This window comes from Dipodomys ordii, unplaced genomic scaffold, assembly GCF_000151885.1.
Source record: "Dipodomys ordii isolate 6190 unplaced genomic scaffold, Dord_2.0 Scaffold79, whole genome shotgun sequence".
NCBI classification, from domain to species: Eukaryota; Metazoa; Chordata; class Mammalia; order Rodentia; family Heteromyidae; genus Dipodomys; species Dipodomys ordii.
The window spans coordinates 4,829,792-4,844,751 of NW_012267295.1; the positions used below are offsets into that span (position 1 = coordinate 4,829,792).

At 49.2% G+C, this 14,960-nt stretch overlaps 1 protein-coding gene across 1 annotated transcript in view; it reads left to right on the forward strand.

The window, feature by feature from the left end:
• Nucleotides 1–14,960, forward strand: part of Myh9 (myosin, heavy chain 9, non-muscle) — an 88,930-nt gene that overhangs the window by 53,922 nt on the left and 20,048 nt on the right. Inside the window, exons 10-18 of the mRNA XM_013024854.1 lie at nt 651–746; nt 1,901–2,019; nt 4,268–4,420; nt 5,458–5,631; nt 6,730–6,903; nt 9,325–9,439; nt 11,974–12,167; nt 12,502–12,623; nt 13,611–13,680. Of these exons, the coding sequence (XP_012880308.1) occupies nt 651–746; nt 1,901–2,019; nt 4,268–4,420; nt 5,458–5,631; nt 6,730–6,903; nt 9,325–9,439; nt 11,974–12,167; nt 12,502–12,623; nt 13,611–13,680 (1,217 nt within the window). The remainder of the gene's footprint in view (nt 1–650; nt 747–1,900; nt 2,020–4,267; nt 4,421–5,457; nt 5,632–6,729; nt 6,904–9,324; nt 9,440–11,973; nt 12,168–12,501; nt 12,624–13,610; nt 13,681–14,960) is intronic.

Sequence of the window (14,960 nt, forward strand, 5' to 3'; positions counted from 1 at the left end):
TTGTTTCTGCTGGTACCACAAGTATCTGCTTGTGTGCTGTGGGTCCACTGAGGCAGCCTGTGCCAGTGCTGACTGGGATGTTTTTGTTCCGTCTCTGCCGAGTGGCTGGCTGGAGTGTGGCTCTGTGGCCGGCCAGCCAGGGCCCTATGTTAGTGAGACCCAGATGACCATCAGTGTGGACTGAGAGGGGCTATAGTCTAGGGAATGATGGAGTTGAGGGGTGTGCCCCATTTTCTGGCTATGTCTACTTTGGAACAGAGTATGTGTCGAGAGAGTGAACAAGAGCCACAGACAATGTGTAAATAAATGGTCATGACTATATTCCAATAAAACTTTATATAAAGCAAGTAGTGGGTCCTGAGCTAGAAGCATGTCCTCAGTCCAGATTTAGAAACATTGGCATATTATTGCGGTTCCTATCAGAATAGGGCTGCCCATAAATGGGTCTGAGGGAAACCGGGGAAACAGAGGCCATAGTGGCAGGTGGGGGTGAGACCTCTACATTCCAGAGTACCAGCCAGTCACCCTAGAGCCCCAGGAAGTGGGGCTTGTCTTAACTTGCCTATCCTTGGGGAGTGCTACCTCCACACAGAGGAGAGTTCCCTTTGACCTCCTGTCTGCTTCTGACCCCCCTTTGCTGTACCCTGAAGGCTTGCTGCGGGTCATCTCAGGGGTTCTTCAGCTTGGCAACATCGTCTTCAAGAAGGAACGCAACACCGACCAGGCCTCCATGCCTGACAACACAGGTGACATTAACACATCCGCACCACAGGCCAGCTGTCTGGGGCAGGGGGGTGGGGTGGGATTGTTCAGAAATCATGTTGAAATTCCTGTCTGTCTGTGTCTTTATTCATTTTTGTGTTTTTATGGCTGTGTGTGCCTTTCTGTTTGGATTTGGTGGGGGCAGGGGTGGGTCAGTTGGGCTTGAACTCAGGTCCTGAGCACTGCCCCTGAGCTTTTTTTTGCTCAAGGCTAGCGTTATACCTCTGTGAGCCACAGTGCCACTTCCTGTGTTTTGGTGGTTCATTGGAGATTAGTCTCATGGACTTGCCTGCCCAATCTGGCTTTGAACTCGGATCCTCAGATCTCAGCTTTCTGAGTAGCTAGGATTACAAGTGTGAGCCACCAGCACCTGGTCTATTCTGATTTTTTTTTTTTTTTTTTTGAGATGGGGAGAAGGTAGAGGGTGGTCATACTGTGTTGCCCAGATTGTCCTTAAACTTGTGATCCTCCAGTCTTAGCCTTTCAAGTGGTTGGGATTTGCCACTGTGTTTGCCACTGTGCCCATTTTCCTTTATTTTTCATACAGATGTAAAAATATACCGGAACATGACCCTACTTTTTTTTCTCATACCATAAGCATCAGAATGAGCTAGAGAAATTACCGATCATGTAGACCAGGGCTTTTCTCATTGCTTCCTGAGGCCAAGCCACTTATCCTGAATACTGAAATAGTGCTTTCCTTCGCTGTGTGAAAGAAACCCGAGCCTTGCGTATGAGCATGTCAGGATGTGATGTGATGAAGCATGCTCGCTCAGCTGCTGCTCTTCCCTCGGGGCTGATACAGCTCCGTGTGATTGTCCATGTTGATCATTCTTAGGGTCTCTCCCTTAGTACTGGGTTGTGGTTTGTACAATATGCTATTGTGGTACCACATGTCACCGTGCCTCTGGCACAAGGGAGGACCTGCCTCCCCTCGGTCCTATTTTGGGGTAAGGACCCATTTTGCTAGTGATATGAGGTGTCCACTTAGGAGGTGAAGGCTGCCCAGGTTCGGTTGTTCTGGTGGTAATAATGGCTGCTTCCCTTCCTTTCCCTCTAGTCTGAATAGAGGGCTTGTTCTCTTGGGTCTAATTAAGCCTTGTATCTAACCCCTCCTCCCTTATTCTGAAAATATCAGCTGCCCAAAAGGTGTCCCACCTACTGGGGATCAACGTGACTGATTTCACCAGAGGCATCCTCACCCCACGCATCAAGGTGGGAAGAGATTACGTGCAGAAGGCACAGACTAAAGAGCAGGTATGGCTGCCCAGGACTGGGGCTGGAGCTGGGTTTGGTGCTGGGGCTATGTCAGGCGTGAGGCCTATGTGTGGATTTTGCTGCATGGGATTTCCTTACTCAGTCTGCAGTACCACAGAGAGCTTGGGGAGTGGCCTTCCAAAGCCTCATGCCTGGGATGTTCCGTCCTGAGTCTGCATAGCAGTTGAGGACATTGGCATGTGTTTCTATGAAATAAGGAACCGATGTTTCTGTAGAATGGCTTCTGGTGCCAGGGTGGCAGCCTTCGCCACTCTTGAGAGCCTAAGCCAGCTGGCCGTTTCTCCTCCACCTGCTTTGTTACATGTGCTAGAGGCTTTCCTGTCCATGACTGGCCAATGTACTTGCCACCCCTGGAGTCCAGATCCCTTCTAGGCCAGACTGCTTTTTTGTTGGGGTTTCTGGTTTTAGTCATGGTGCCCATCCTATCTCTTAGTACTTGGAAGATGACATCATCATCATCATTATTTTTGGTCTGGGCTCGGGCGCTGTCCCTCAGCTCTTCAGCTCAAGGCTAGCACTCTATCACTTGAGCCACAGTACCACTTCTGGTTTTCTGGTGGTTAATTGAAAGTCTCACAGACTTTCCTGACCTGGCTGGCTTTGAACCGTGATCCTCAGATCTCAGCCTCCTGAATAGCTAGGATTATAGGCGTGAGCCACCAGTGCCTGGCTTCCCTGAGCCTCTTTTGCTCAAGGTTAGTGTTCTACCACTTGAGCCACAGCACCACTTCTGGTTTTTGGTGGTTTATTAGCGATGAGTCTCATGGATTTTCCTGCCCAGGCTGGCTTTGAACCATGATCCTCAGATCTCAGCCTCCTAAGTAGCTACAATTACAGCTGTGAGCCACCGGCACCCGACAATTTTTTTATTTTAAGGACCCCATGCTAGACTGCTGACAGCCTGTGGCTCTTCTGTGCAGAGCCATTGCATAAAAGACAAGAGCATTGTTCTCTACCGGCAGTATACACAATTATTGCTTTTTATATCCCTGGTAATTAAGGAGCAACCTTAAGTCTTTTTAAATTAGAAGTACTACATTGGCAATACACAAATGTCAAGATAAGGAAAAATGTTGTTATAGTCCTAACCAGTGATAATTGTTATTGGGCAGCTATTTCTTTTTTTTTAGTATTATTTTTTATTTTTAATTATTTTTATTTTTTTGCAAATTCTTTATTGTGATTAAGCGATTACATAATTTCACACATTTCACAGTATTGTGGGATAGTGATGCTTAGTTAAAGTCACACATTCTAACTTTAATGGGGCAAATTGTCTATCGTGGTCTATAAAATTTATGAGTTCTATGAGCTTTGACAATACAGTTATTTCTTCCACATCGGGTGATATGTACATTCCTTTCCTTTGCATAGCATCAGCTGTTCCTTCTTTCCCATTCATTCCCTCCCTCCCATTGCTGCCATTGAGTTGCTTAGTTTTGTTTGATCAATGTCCAGTGCAGCTGATGGGTTTGGGCAGCTATTTCTTGCAAAGTTTTTTTTTTTTTAAGTTAGTTATCACTCTGACTTTTATTATGGAACTTTTCAAATATATGCCCAATGAGAGAGAATAATGGAAAGGCCCTGTGGGCCTGTCATGTTGAGGGAGCTGTCAACTTCAGCAGAATCTGAAGGCCCATCTTGTTTCACCATTAATCTCCACTGCATTATTTTAAATCAAGTCTCAGGCATTCGATTATTTCTATAACTACCTTCCTATGTCACTATTTTATTTTAAAACGTCTTTGCAAATACCTAAGTTTCTGTTCCTGTATTATTGGATTTATGGGTTGTGTTTTTTTTTTGGGGGGGGAAGGGTCGGTCATGGGGCTTGAACTTGGGGCTTAGGTGCTGTCCCTGCACTCTTCACTCAAGGCAAGCGCTCTACCGCTTGAGCCACAGTGCCACTTCCGGTTTTCTAATGATTTATTGGGGATAAGAGTCTCACGGACTTTCCTTGCCTGGGCTGCCTTTGAACCGTGTTCCTCAGATCTCAGCCTCCTGAGTAGCTAGGATTACAGGCGGGAGTGACCAGCGCCTGGCTGTGGGTTGTTGAAACTGTTGTCATGATACTGTAGTGAACATATGCATGAGTCTTCTTCACTATTGTGTATTTAGTACTGTTTTCCAATGAGGAAGGCCATCACAGGGTAATTACTGGGGCAAAGGGCATGGGGGTTTTAAAACTTCATATCTGACACCCTGTTTCACCGAATGTTGTCCCCAGGCTGACTTTGCCATTGAAGCCTTGGCCAAGGCCACCTATGAGCGGATGTTCCGCTGGCTGGTGCTACGTATCAATAAAGCTCTGGACAAGACCAAGAGGCAGGGTGCATCGTTCATTGGGATCCTGGACATTGCTGGCTTTGAGATCTTTGATGTAAGCTTCCTTTACCCTTTTTGTCTACCCACCATGCTGCCTCCTCTTGATTCCCCTCTGCTGGGGTTGATAGTTCTCTTCCCTGGTCCCATGGCTCTCTGCACTGGCCGGCTCCTTTAACTTCCACAAGACTGCCCACCACCACCCAGAAAGTAGGTATACTCTTGGAGACTTCATGGATGGTGCCCCTACTTGTTTTTTATTCTTTGCTGGTGTAAGACATTGTCCTTGCCCATGAAAGCTTTGAAATCTAGTGGGGAAAATTGATTAAATAAAGTAGATTAGAAGTTTTTAATCTGTGATGCACAATAGCAGTATTGTCATTTTTCTCTGACCTTTCTTTGAAATCGTGCAGGTGGGTTTGAGTGTGTGTATGTGTATATGCACATGCACACACGCGAGTATGCATGTACACCAGTTCTGGGGCTTGAACTCAGGGCATGGACACTGTCCCTGAGCTTTTTTGCTTAAGTTTAGCACTTTACCACTTCAGTCATAGCTCCACTTTCAGCTTTTGTTTTTGGTACTTTAATTGGATATAAGAGTCTTACAGACTTCTTTGCCTGGACTGGCTTTGAACCCCAGTCCTCAGATCTCAACCTCCTGAGTAGTTAGGATTATAGGCATGAGCCACCGCTACCCCGTTCATGCAGTTTTGTCAACAGTGAATTGAACAAAGTTACGCAAACCATTATTGTATTAGCAATGCCTGTCACTAATGGAAATCAGATATTTTTTACGTTATGGTGCAGTGTTAGTTATATTCAATATAAAGTCCTTAGTACTTCAGTTTATGCATTTTAAAGCATCATTCAGAGATGGGCTTTGCCAGGCTGCTGTAGCAGCCCACAGGCCCCAGAGGGTGAAGACTTCTGGTGGTTGGGGTGGTGTAGGACAGGCACTGGAGCCCACGGAGTGCAGACCACAGATGGTGGAGCCTGCAGCATCCCTCCCAGCATCCTGCTGCCCTCTCCCTTGGCTCCCCACACTCCTGGGCTTTTGGGAGGGGCCTCTCTGACGATGCTTTCCCCCTGCAGCTCAACTCCTTCGAGCAGCTGTGCATCAACTACACCAATGAGAAGCTGCAACAGCTCTTCAACCACACCATGTTCATCCTGGAGCAAGAGGAGTACCAGCGTGAGGGCATCGAGTGGAACTTCATTGACTTTGGCCTGGACCTGCAGCCCTGCATTGACCTTATTGAGAAGCCAGTAAGGGCCAACCTGGTCTTTATTACAGACCTTCTTTCTATGTTCCTTTGTGATGCCCACTCTATACCCCAGCCCCTTGCTGGTTAAAGAATGTCTGGTTCCGGAAGTGGCACTGTAGCTCAAGTGGTAGAGCGCTAGCCTTGAGCTGAAGAGCTGAGGGACAGCACCCAGGCTCAGAGTTCAAGCCCCATGACCAACAACAACAACAAAAAGAATGTCTGGTTCCTTTGGCTGTCGATGCTACTTAGAGGGTTAAGTCTAGAGGCCCCCTGGGTACGTCCCTCTGAGAAGATCCTATGGCCAGGTGGGGACATGGCCAAGCGTCCTGGCCAGTAGACTCACAAGGCCCACATGCTTTTTATTGTTTTAAAGAAACAGCTATGCTTTTGTTGAGGAAGGTCCTGTCCCTGACACTTCTGCTGCAGCACAGAACCATAGACTACAGGGTCGGACGCTCTCCCTGGCTGCATGTATGGAGATTGGCCTAGGCCCATGGAACACTAACACAGTTCAACAGCTTTTATCCCATTAGTTAGTCTGGAGGCTCTGGAGGAAGTCTTTTACTTTGACAGCACCTCTAGGGGCAGGGGGCTGACACTCGCCACCATTTTCACATGAAACTACTTACTTTTCCTAATCAATCAAAATTTAAGTCTTTAAGTCTTGTCTGACAGTGTCTTGGTAATAGTAGAATGCTTTCTTCTTCTAAGTTTCACTGTTCAGAAAGCTGTTGGGTTTTGGGGGTACTCTTTTACTGTCACCTCATCATTGTAGCTGCATAGACAGGGCACTGGGGTGCTGCTCTGGGAGAGGTGCCTTGAGTCTAGTGATAGCCACCAGGACAAGCCTCAGACACGTGGAGACCAGATACTTTGGGTGTGCAGGGTGATTGAGTTGTGCTTTTCAGGGCTTCACTAGTGCTACAGAACTACAGTAGATCATTGGGTAAGGGTCTCTTAGTGGCAGCCTAGACTGGAACTCTTCACTTGTACTGTCGCACGTGATGGCCACCTTGTGGTCCTGAGATTCCCCCACTGGTTTCTGGCCTCTTGTGGCTCCACATCCTGCTCACCGGGGCTGGTGCTATGCTTTCTTCAGGCTGGTCCCCCTGGCATCCTGGCCCTGCTGGATGAGGAGTGCTGGTTCCCCAAAGCCACCGATAAGAGCTTTGTGGAGAAGGTGGTGCAGGAGCAGGGTACCCACCCCAAGTTCCAGAAGCCCAAGCAGCTGAAAGACAAGGCTGACTTCTGCATCATCCACTATGCCGGCAAGGTGAGGCGTGTGTGTGTGTGTGTGTGTGTGTGTGTCTGTCTGTCTGTCTGTCTGTGTCTGTGCATGCGTGCGTGAGTGCGTGTGTGCGCGTGTGCGCGTGCACTGGACCCAGCAGTGAGGGCCAGTCAGGTGGATGGGGTTCATTTTCTCTTGGAGAAGAAGCCAGGTAGTCTGTCAAAGGGGGTGGGGAGTGCGTGCTCCTAGCAAGTTTTGCCTGTGACTCATCAGATAGCATGGCTGGTGACTGGTCAGCTTTCACACAGCCCATGAAGCACCTTGTGTATTCTGCTTGTATGGAGTTTGCAGCGTTCCATTATGTACTGAGACTGGAGGCTACTATGCTACTGTCAGACCCGTCTTCCAGGGAGAGAAGCTGAGCCACAATCTTGAGCTGAAATTAGAGCACTACTGCTTATAAATTGGATGACTTTGGGCCAAATAGTTAATCTCTGTAGCTTTGATTTCTTCATCTGGAAAATGGGAGTGGCTACCCCCCATACTGGGTTAATGGTTGAAATGAGCTTGAGGGGTATGGCCTGGGTCAGTGTTCCAGAGCCAAGCCTTGGCAGTGTGATATGCAGGCTGGGTCTTTCGTTATTCTGGGAACTGCCCTAGGTGTGCTGGAGTGTCGCAGCGTGGCTGCTTCTTCCTGAAGTTGGCAGCCTTCCTAGTAGCAACAATCCAGACTGCACACATGTCCTGTGACAAGGAGGCAGGGAACTGCCCCTGTTTCAGAGGCCCTGCTCTGGACCACTGACCGCTGTAGATTACAGCTGCTGTCACTGCCAGGGCTGCATAGCTGGTCTGCAGTGGGCTTGTCATGACCCTTAGCTGGTATTCATCTTCCCAGTCTGAGTGCTCAGGGGATTAGGTCTAAGGTAGCCACAGCGGTTCAGTCTTAAGACGAATGCTGGTTTTTCTCAGTGAGTTCTGTGGTCGTTTTGCTATTAGTTTCAGTCTGAACATACAGTTAGATGGGCTGTATCTGCCCCTCAGTGGAGATCCTGAGCCCAGCCCACACTCTGACTTGTGGCTCATTACTCCTGGTCTCTCCTGTAGTGCTTATATTCTTGTAGCTAAAAATTAACAAAATCCAGAATACTGAGTACAATCGCCCACAGCTGTTCCAAGCCTTATGCCCGCTCCCACTTACGAGAAATGCACATATTCTCCTGTGGAAGTTCATAAGACACTCTTGCTGCCCAGTTATATGTGGTACTGGACAGGGGACTCGCTCTCTACCCACTGTCCCAGGCCTTGATGATGAAATCAGCCACAGTGTTTCCAGGCTATTCTGAGGACATGTACTGGTTCTGGGGGGTTTTATTTTGTGTGTGTATGGTTTTGTTTTGGTGCTAGTCCTGGGACTTGAACTCAGGACCTGGTCACTGTCTCTGAGTTTTTATTCTTTCTGTTGTTGTTTTTGGTCATGGGGCTTGAACTCTGGGCTTGGGCGCTGTCCCTCAGCTCTTCAGCTCAAGGCTAGCACTCTACCACTTGAGCCATAACACCACTTCTGGTTTTCTGGAGGTTTATTGGAGAAGAGTCTCATGGGTTTCCTGCCTGGGCTGGCTTTGAGCCGTGCTCCTTAGATCTCAATCTCCTGAATGGCTAGGATTACAGGTGTGAGCCACCAGCACCTGGCTGAGCTTTTGTTCTTAAGACTAATACTCTCCTACTTGAGCCATATACAGCTTCACTTTTGGCTTTTTGGAGATAAGAGACTCATGGAGTTTTCTGCCTGGGCTGGTATTGAACCACAATCCTCAAATCTTAGCCTTTTGAGTGAGCCACTGGTGCCTGGCTGGCTCTGGGGCTTTGTTACCTTGCAGCAAACCTGTGTTGATTGCGCCTCCTGTGTTGACCCCATGTCCCAGCAGTGTCCATGTTCTGTGCACGTCAGGGCTGCTGTATAATTAGGAAGGAGGCCATGATACTAGCTGTTCTGTTTGTATCATTCTTGGATTTTTCTACAATAAAAATAGGATAGTTTGGGGATAGAGGCACAGCTCAGTTGGTAGAGTGTTAGCCAGTGAGCAATATACTGAGTTCAAGTGCCAGTCTCAGACTTCTCAAAAAAAAAAAAGGAAAAGAAAATATAATACTATGTTATTAAGACTATGTGTGAAAAATGGCAAGATGTGTGTACTTAAAAGAAAGTGGATGTGTCCCAAGAAGACAGCATGCTGTGAAAGCTGCACTGTTGTCCCTTAGTCTCAGTTGGCTGTCCGTGTTGTTTTTAAGTTATCTGTTCTTCCTTTGGCAGCATGCAGAACATTCTGTCAGTACTCATTGTCTTGGCACTTGCCATTTCCTTCCTGATGATGGAAATCCCCAGGCAGAGGATTGTCCTTGGGTGGGGAGGTTGTGCAAGTTCTTTGTCCCCCCCAGCAGCTCATGGTCGATCCTCAACTCTTCCAGGTGGATTACAAAGCTGACGAGTGGCTGATGAAGAACATGGACCCCCTGAACGACAACATTGCCACGCTTCTCCATCAGTCTTCAGACAAGTTTGTGTCAGAGCTGTGGAAGGATGGTACGCCCTTTGCCTGCCTCCTGTCTCCCTGTGTGGCTAGTCATCTTCCCACTGCTGCAGTGGGCCCAGACAAATGTGGGGTTTGGACAGAACCCATGTGGGTCTGTCCTCTTTAGCTTTCCCATATGAAAGGTCTCCCCCAGTGAAAAGGTAGAGGCTGCCCCGAGCTTGCTCCTCTGGAGCAGAGGTTCCTGTGGGTCCTGTGGGCTGCAGACAGTGAGGACACCTTCCAGAGGTGGCAGTGTCCATGGTGGCTCCAGCCTTGCTGCACAGGTCTCCAGGCCCACACCTCCTTGTATTTTTTCCCCCCAGTGTGGGGCTTGAGTTCTAGGCCTGGGCGCTGTCCCTGAGCAATTCAGTTCAAGGCAAGTACTCTACCACTTGAGCCATAGAGCCACTTCCAGTTTTCTGGTGGCTTATTGGAGATAAGACTTTCCTGCCTGTGCTGGCTTTGAACCGCAATCCTCAGATCTGGGCCTCTTGAGGAGCTAGGATTGTAGGTGTGAGCCACCAGCACCTGGCCCTCCTTGCATTTCTGCCTCTATTTCTTGTTAGCTGGTTGTGTTGAAGTTATACTTTCTTGCTGTTTCTCCCTCTGCCTGGGTCTTGCTTTAACCTCTCTGTTGCAGAGATGCAGAGCACTCAGAGAGCCTATTTCTATCACCGCTTTCCCATTCTCCACCTAGAATCAGGTGACTGGCCACCCGGACTGGGGTCTTATGTGTGTGGTGCACCCAGAACTGTGCAAAAGTGCTTCTGCTGCCTTCTCCCCGCCCTTGGCTCCTCCCTCCTGGCTGTGCCTGCTCTCCTGCAATGCCCTGGGCTCCTGCAGACTTCCAGCTGTGCCCGTCACAGGCCTACAGTAGAGAATTTGGCAAATGACAGGCTGTGTTGGCATATTTGGGGCTGTCATGTTATGTGTGAGGGAAAAACAAGATGTTAAAAATTCGTCTCTTTAGAGCTCTGTCTGATTGCTTGAGTGGCTACAAGTTTCTCGTGTGAGGCGTTCCACATACTCCCATGTGCCCGCGCTCCTGAATGGCATCCATGTTGTCCAGCAGCCAGTCAGCCTGGGTTGTGTCAAGTGAGCCAGGGGGAAAGAACACCTGAAAAGGAACAGTGTCGACCTTCTCTTGTAGAGCCCGAGCAGCTTTTACCAGCCACTCACCCACAGGAAGCCTGTGGTGACCAGTAAAATAGCCCCCACAGCATGCATGGGGTGGACTGCCTTGGAGTCGAACTGACTGGCTTCTGTGCTAAGCAAGTGTCCATCTGTTTTCTAATTAATAAGAGAGGATCTGGCCACAGGGGAACAGGAAATAGGCTTTGTGCAGGAATTCTTAACTTGTACATTCAGCCATGGAAGGCTTCGAATGTAACATCAGCTCTTGCTTAAAACTGATCTCCTGTGGCTGGCCTCTTCAGTTTGTTTGATTTTGTTTACCTGGGAGGAAGCGGCTGGGGGACAGGCATCGTACAGTTAAGGCCCCTTCCTTTGGCAGGAGTGTGGAACCTCCGGCCCACGGGCCGTGTCAAGGCCAAGGAAAGAATTTTGTACATGAGGGGACAAACGTGTCTTCATCAGCTGTCTTGTGGCCTGGCACTTGAATGATGTTACAAATGTCCAAATGACCCCTAGCAGAGAAAAAGGTTTCTTACCCCTTTAGAGGATGGTTTAGAAGAAGGGGACCTGTGATCTAGGAGACAGGTGAAATACAGGACATTAGGAACCTTTGGGAATATTTAGGGCTAACAGTGGTTCTTTGGGGTCCACTTCTAATGCCACCATGTGTTGCGTTGAGTCCCCAGTTGAGAAGAGGTGACTGTAGGCAGGGAGCCATCCCCAGTCCTGCTGGCAATGCAGAGTGTCTTTGGAACTCCCACTGTCTGGCTTCTAGCCCAGTCCTCTAAGGTTAAAAGTTATCAAGTCTTCTCCACCTGGGATCATGAGATTATTTGTGTTGAGCTAGGTTTTTTTTTTTTTTTTTTTGGGTCCAGTCGTGGAGCCTGAACTCTGGGCCTGGGTGCTGTCCCTCAGCTCTTCAGCTCAAGGCTAGCGCTCTACCACTTGAGCCACAGCACCACTTTCGGCTTTTTTCTTTTTTCTTATGTGGTGCTGAGGAATCGAACCCAGGGCCTCATGCATGCCAGGCAAGCGCTCTACCACTGAGCCACCATCCCAGCCCTTGAGCTAGGTTTTAACACCTCCTCAAAGGCAGTCTCCTGCAAACCTGGAATTCTGTCTTTTCCACAGTACATTGCCAGCTTATGTCTCCTCGGGATTAGGAGCTTCCAGAGCAGGCTAAGGTTGGAAACATAAATGTCAAGTTTGCTTTTTTGGGGTGCTGCTCCCCAAGAGAGACAAGCCTAGGAGCCTTTCTCCCCTGGGTATCCTGCCCAGGTTAGGTCTGCCCCACACAGGGCCTTGCTAGTCCATACTGTCTCTCCCTCTTTTCTGTCCTGATGTCTATCTCTGTGCACTATGCCCCTCAGCCAACATTCCCAGGCACTCATGTGCTTTGTGTTCTCCACAGTGGACCGCATCATCGGCCTGGACCAGGTGGCTGGCATGTCTGAGACAGCACTGCCTGGTGCCTTCAAGACGAGGAAGGGCATGTTCCGTACTGTGGGGCAGTTGTACAAGGAGCAGCTGGCCAAGCTGATGGCCACGCTGAGGAACACCAACCCCAACTTTGTCCGCTGCATCATCCCCAACCATGAGAAAAAGGTACAGCCACTCAGTGGCATTGGTGGGACTACTAAGCAGCAGCAGCAGCAGCAGCAGCAATTCCTCTAGCCACAGAGCAGGGCCATGGGGCCTCACTAATCTTACAGGCTGGCTCTGGAGGTGGAGGAGATGTGCCATATATGTAGGATGCCTTTCTTGTTGGTTACACTGTTTGATTGTGCCCTGTCTTGGACTGGATTATTGTACTTGGCTGTCAGAACCTGATGGGTATAGTGAGTTCCTAGAGCTTTTCCCCCTTTGAGTTCAGAGGGCCCGCCTACCCTACCTTTTCTCATCAGTTCTTGGATGCAGCAGTGTGTACTTTCTTCTCCAGGCTGGCAAACTGGACCCGCACCTGGTGTTGGACCAGCTGCGCTGCAATGGCGTCCTTGAGGGCATCCGCATCTGTCGCCAGGGCTTCCCCAACAGGGTGGTCTTCCAGGAGTTCCGGCAGAGGTGAGCAGGCACAAGGCCCTTTCCTGGGCCAGGATGTCGGTGTAGTGAGCATTGGTGAGGGGCTGCTCCAGGCAAGGACCTTGGGTAGAGATGCCCCCATCCTTGAAGATCAAGGTCTAACCAACTCTCCAGAGCATCCTTTCCCTGTGCCACCCTTTCTGTAAGAAGAGATAAATGATCCCATCTTAGTCCTGACAGGAAAGTCAGTGTGCTAAGCCCTTACTCTTGGTGACTGCCAGGACTTGCTGCTGTGTGTTGTAGCCAGAGAAGCTATGAAATATGATTCAAAGGATAAGCCAGGAGCATGGCACTGAAGGAACTTCATGGGGGTGGCAGTCATAAACACTGCAGCTTGCAGTGTGTGCAGATGTTAGCAACATTGTCCTGTTTGCCCAGTGCCTGTGTTTAGTGCTGACTGCTGCTACTGTGATCTGATTCTTTATTTCTTGGGCCATCCTGGAGCATCCCAGGGAAGCTGCTAGTGTGGTTGTCCCAGAGCCCCAAATGAGGATTCTGGGCAGTTAGTAGTGAGTTAGCCCAGCCTGAATGCCCACCCTCAATGACTGAAATAGTCCAGTGCAAGTTTCTGTTCATTCTTTTTTTTTTTTTTTTAGATCATGGCTTTTTTATTTTACTTTATTTTATTGGGTCCGGTCGTGGGGCCTGAATGAACTCTGGGCCTGGGCACTGTCCCTCAGCTCTTCAGCTCAAGGCTAGCGATCTACCACTTGAGCCACAGTACCACTTCCGGCTTTTTGCTTTTTGCTTATGTGGTGCTGAGGAATGGAACCCAGGGCCTCAGGCATGCAAAGCAAGCGCTCTACCACTGAGCCACCTTCCTAGCCCCTCTGTTCATTCTTAAATGGTGGTGTTCAGCCTAACAAAAGCAGGGTGGATTTGCCAAGTGTTTTCTTCCATAGGAGACTTGCAGGCCATGCTGTACTGAAGCAAGGGGTAGGATGACCAAATTTATCTTTCCTTCCTCAGATACGAGATCCTCACACCCAACTCCATTCCCAAGGGCTTCATGGATGGGAAGCAGGCGTGCGTGCTTATGGTGAGTCCTGCTGGCGTCTCTCATGGACTCTGGCCTATATTTTCATGGCAGGTGACCATCCTGAGAGGCTGTCGCCCTTTTGATCAGATGTGTTGTGTGGTCTCTGCCAGTGTTTGAGTTCAGACTCTGCTGGATACCCTGGCCATAGCAGACAGGACTTTTAGACGATCTGTTTTATTTGGGGAAAAGTATCCTGTTGTCTTGCTCATATCTCCTTGACCTTTATATCCAGTGAGTGGGTGGACAGCTCCTAGCCAGGGCAGTAGGCCTGGACACTGGCCAACCTAAAGCCTCTGGAGTCTGTATCTTGACTTTTTTTTCCTTCCTTCCCTCCTTTCTCCAGCCCCCAGTGCAGCATGTATCTGACTTCTGGCTGAATAATTGATAGCCCCATGGTGTTTATTGGCCAAGCCAGGCCTGAATCCTATCCGGCCCCTTTTTCTACTTCTCAGGCATCCTGTCATTCCTGGCTTGGCTGTGGTAGCAGCCACTGCCTGTTGTCTTAGTGTGCTTAAGCAAGCTTTCTAAAGAATCAGAGGCATGGGCTGGTAGTGTAAGGAGCTGGTAAGGAAAAGACAGGGAAAAAACCCTCAACATGTACAATGTGCAGGAGCCTATGTTGAGTGACTGGGAGATCAGGGAAAGGATGGAAGCCAGGAAATTGGCCCGTTGCTTTCAGACGGGCATCAGCTAGTGCAGGGAGGGTTTGCAGCCTGTGTCTGGACCGCCTTCTCTGTCCAGCCTCAGCCACTTGCTCGTGGGGTGGCCTGTGTGTTCCTCCTGTGGTGTGGAAGGCCCCTCCCTTGCTTTGCAGGGAAGATGAGGCATGCTTTCTTTGTGTGGCAAAGTGCGATAGACCCATGTTGGCTCCTTCTTTGTCCAGGGCTTCTCCCTGGACTTGCACAGCCATTTGTGGGCAAGGATCACCCCAGTCCTCCTTAAGTACTCCAGGTTCTGCCAATGGGAGCTTGCTCTCAGTCCTTCCTCTCGTAGGCAGGCTTGGGCTGGCAGGTGCTGGCACACATGCCCTTCCACTAGGGCTCACAAGAGAGTTGTCCCAGTCACTGGAGTGACTCATGTTTTTTTGGACATGGTACTGGCAGGGGCTTGACTGTGCCAACTTCTTTGCATTCTGGGTTCCACAGCCCTGCTACCATTATTTGCTTTGTGTGTCTTTCCTTGTTTTGCTTTAAGAAAATGTGCTTCCCATTTTACAGCTGGGGAATGTGCCTCATGGTGTCCCCTAGCTAGTGTTAGATCCTGAGATGCAGAGTGGCATG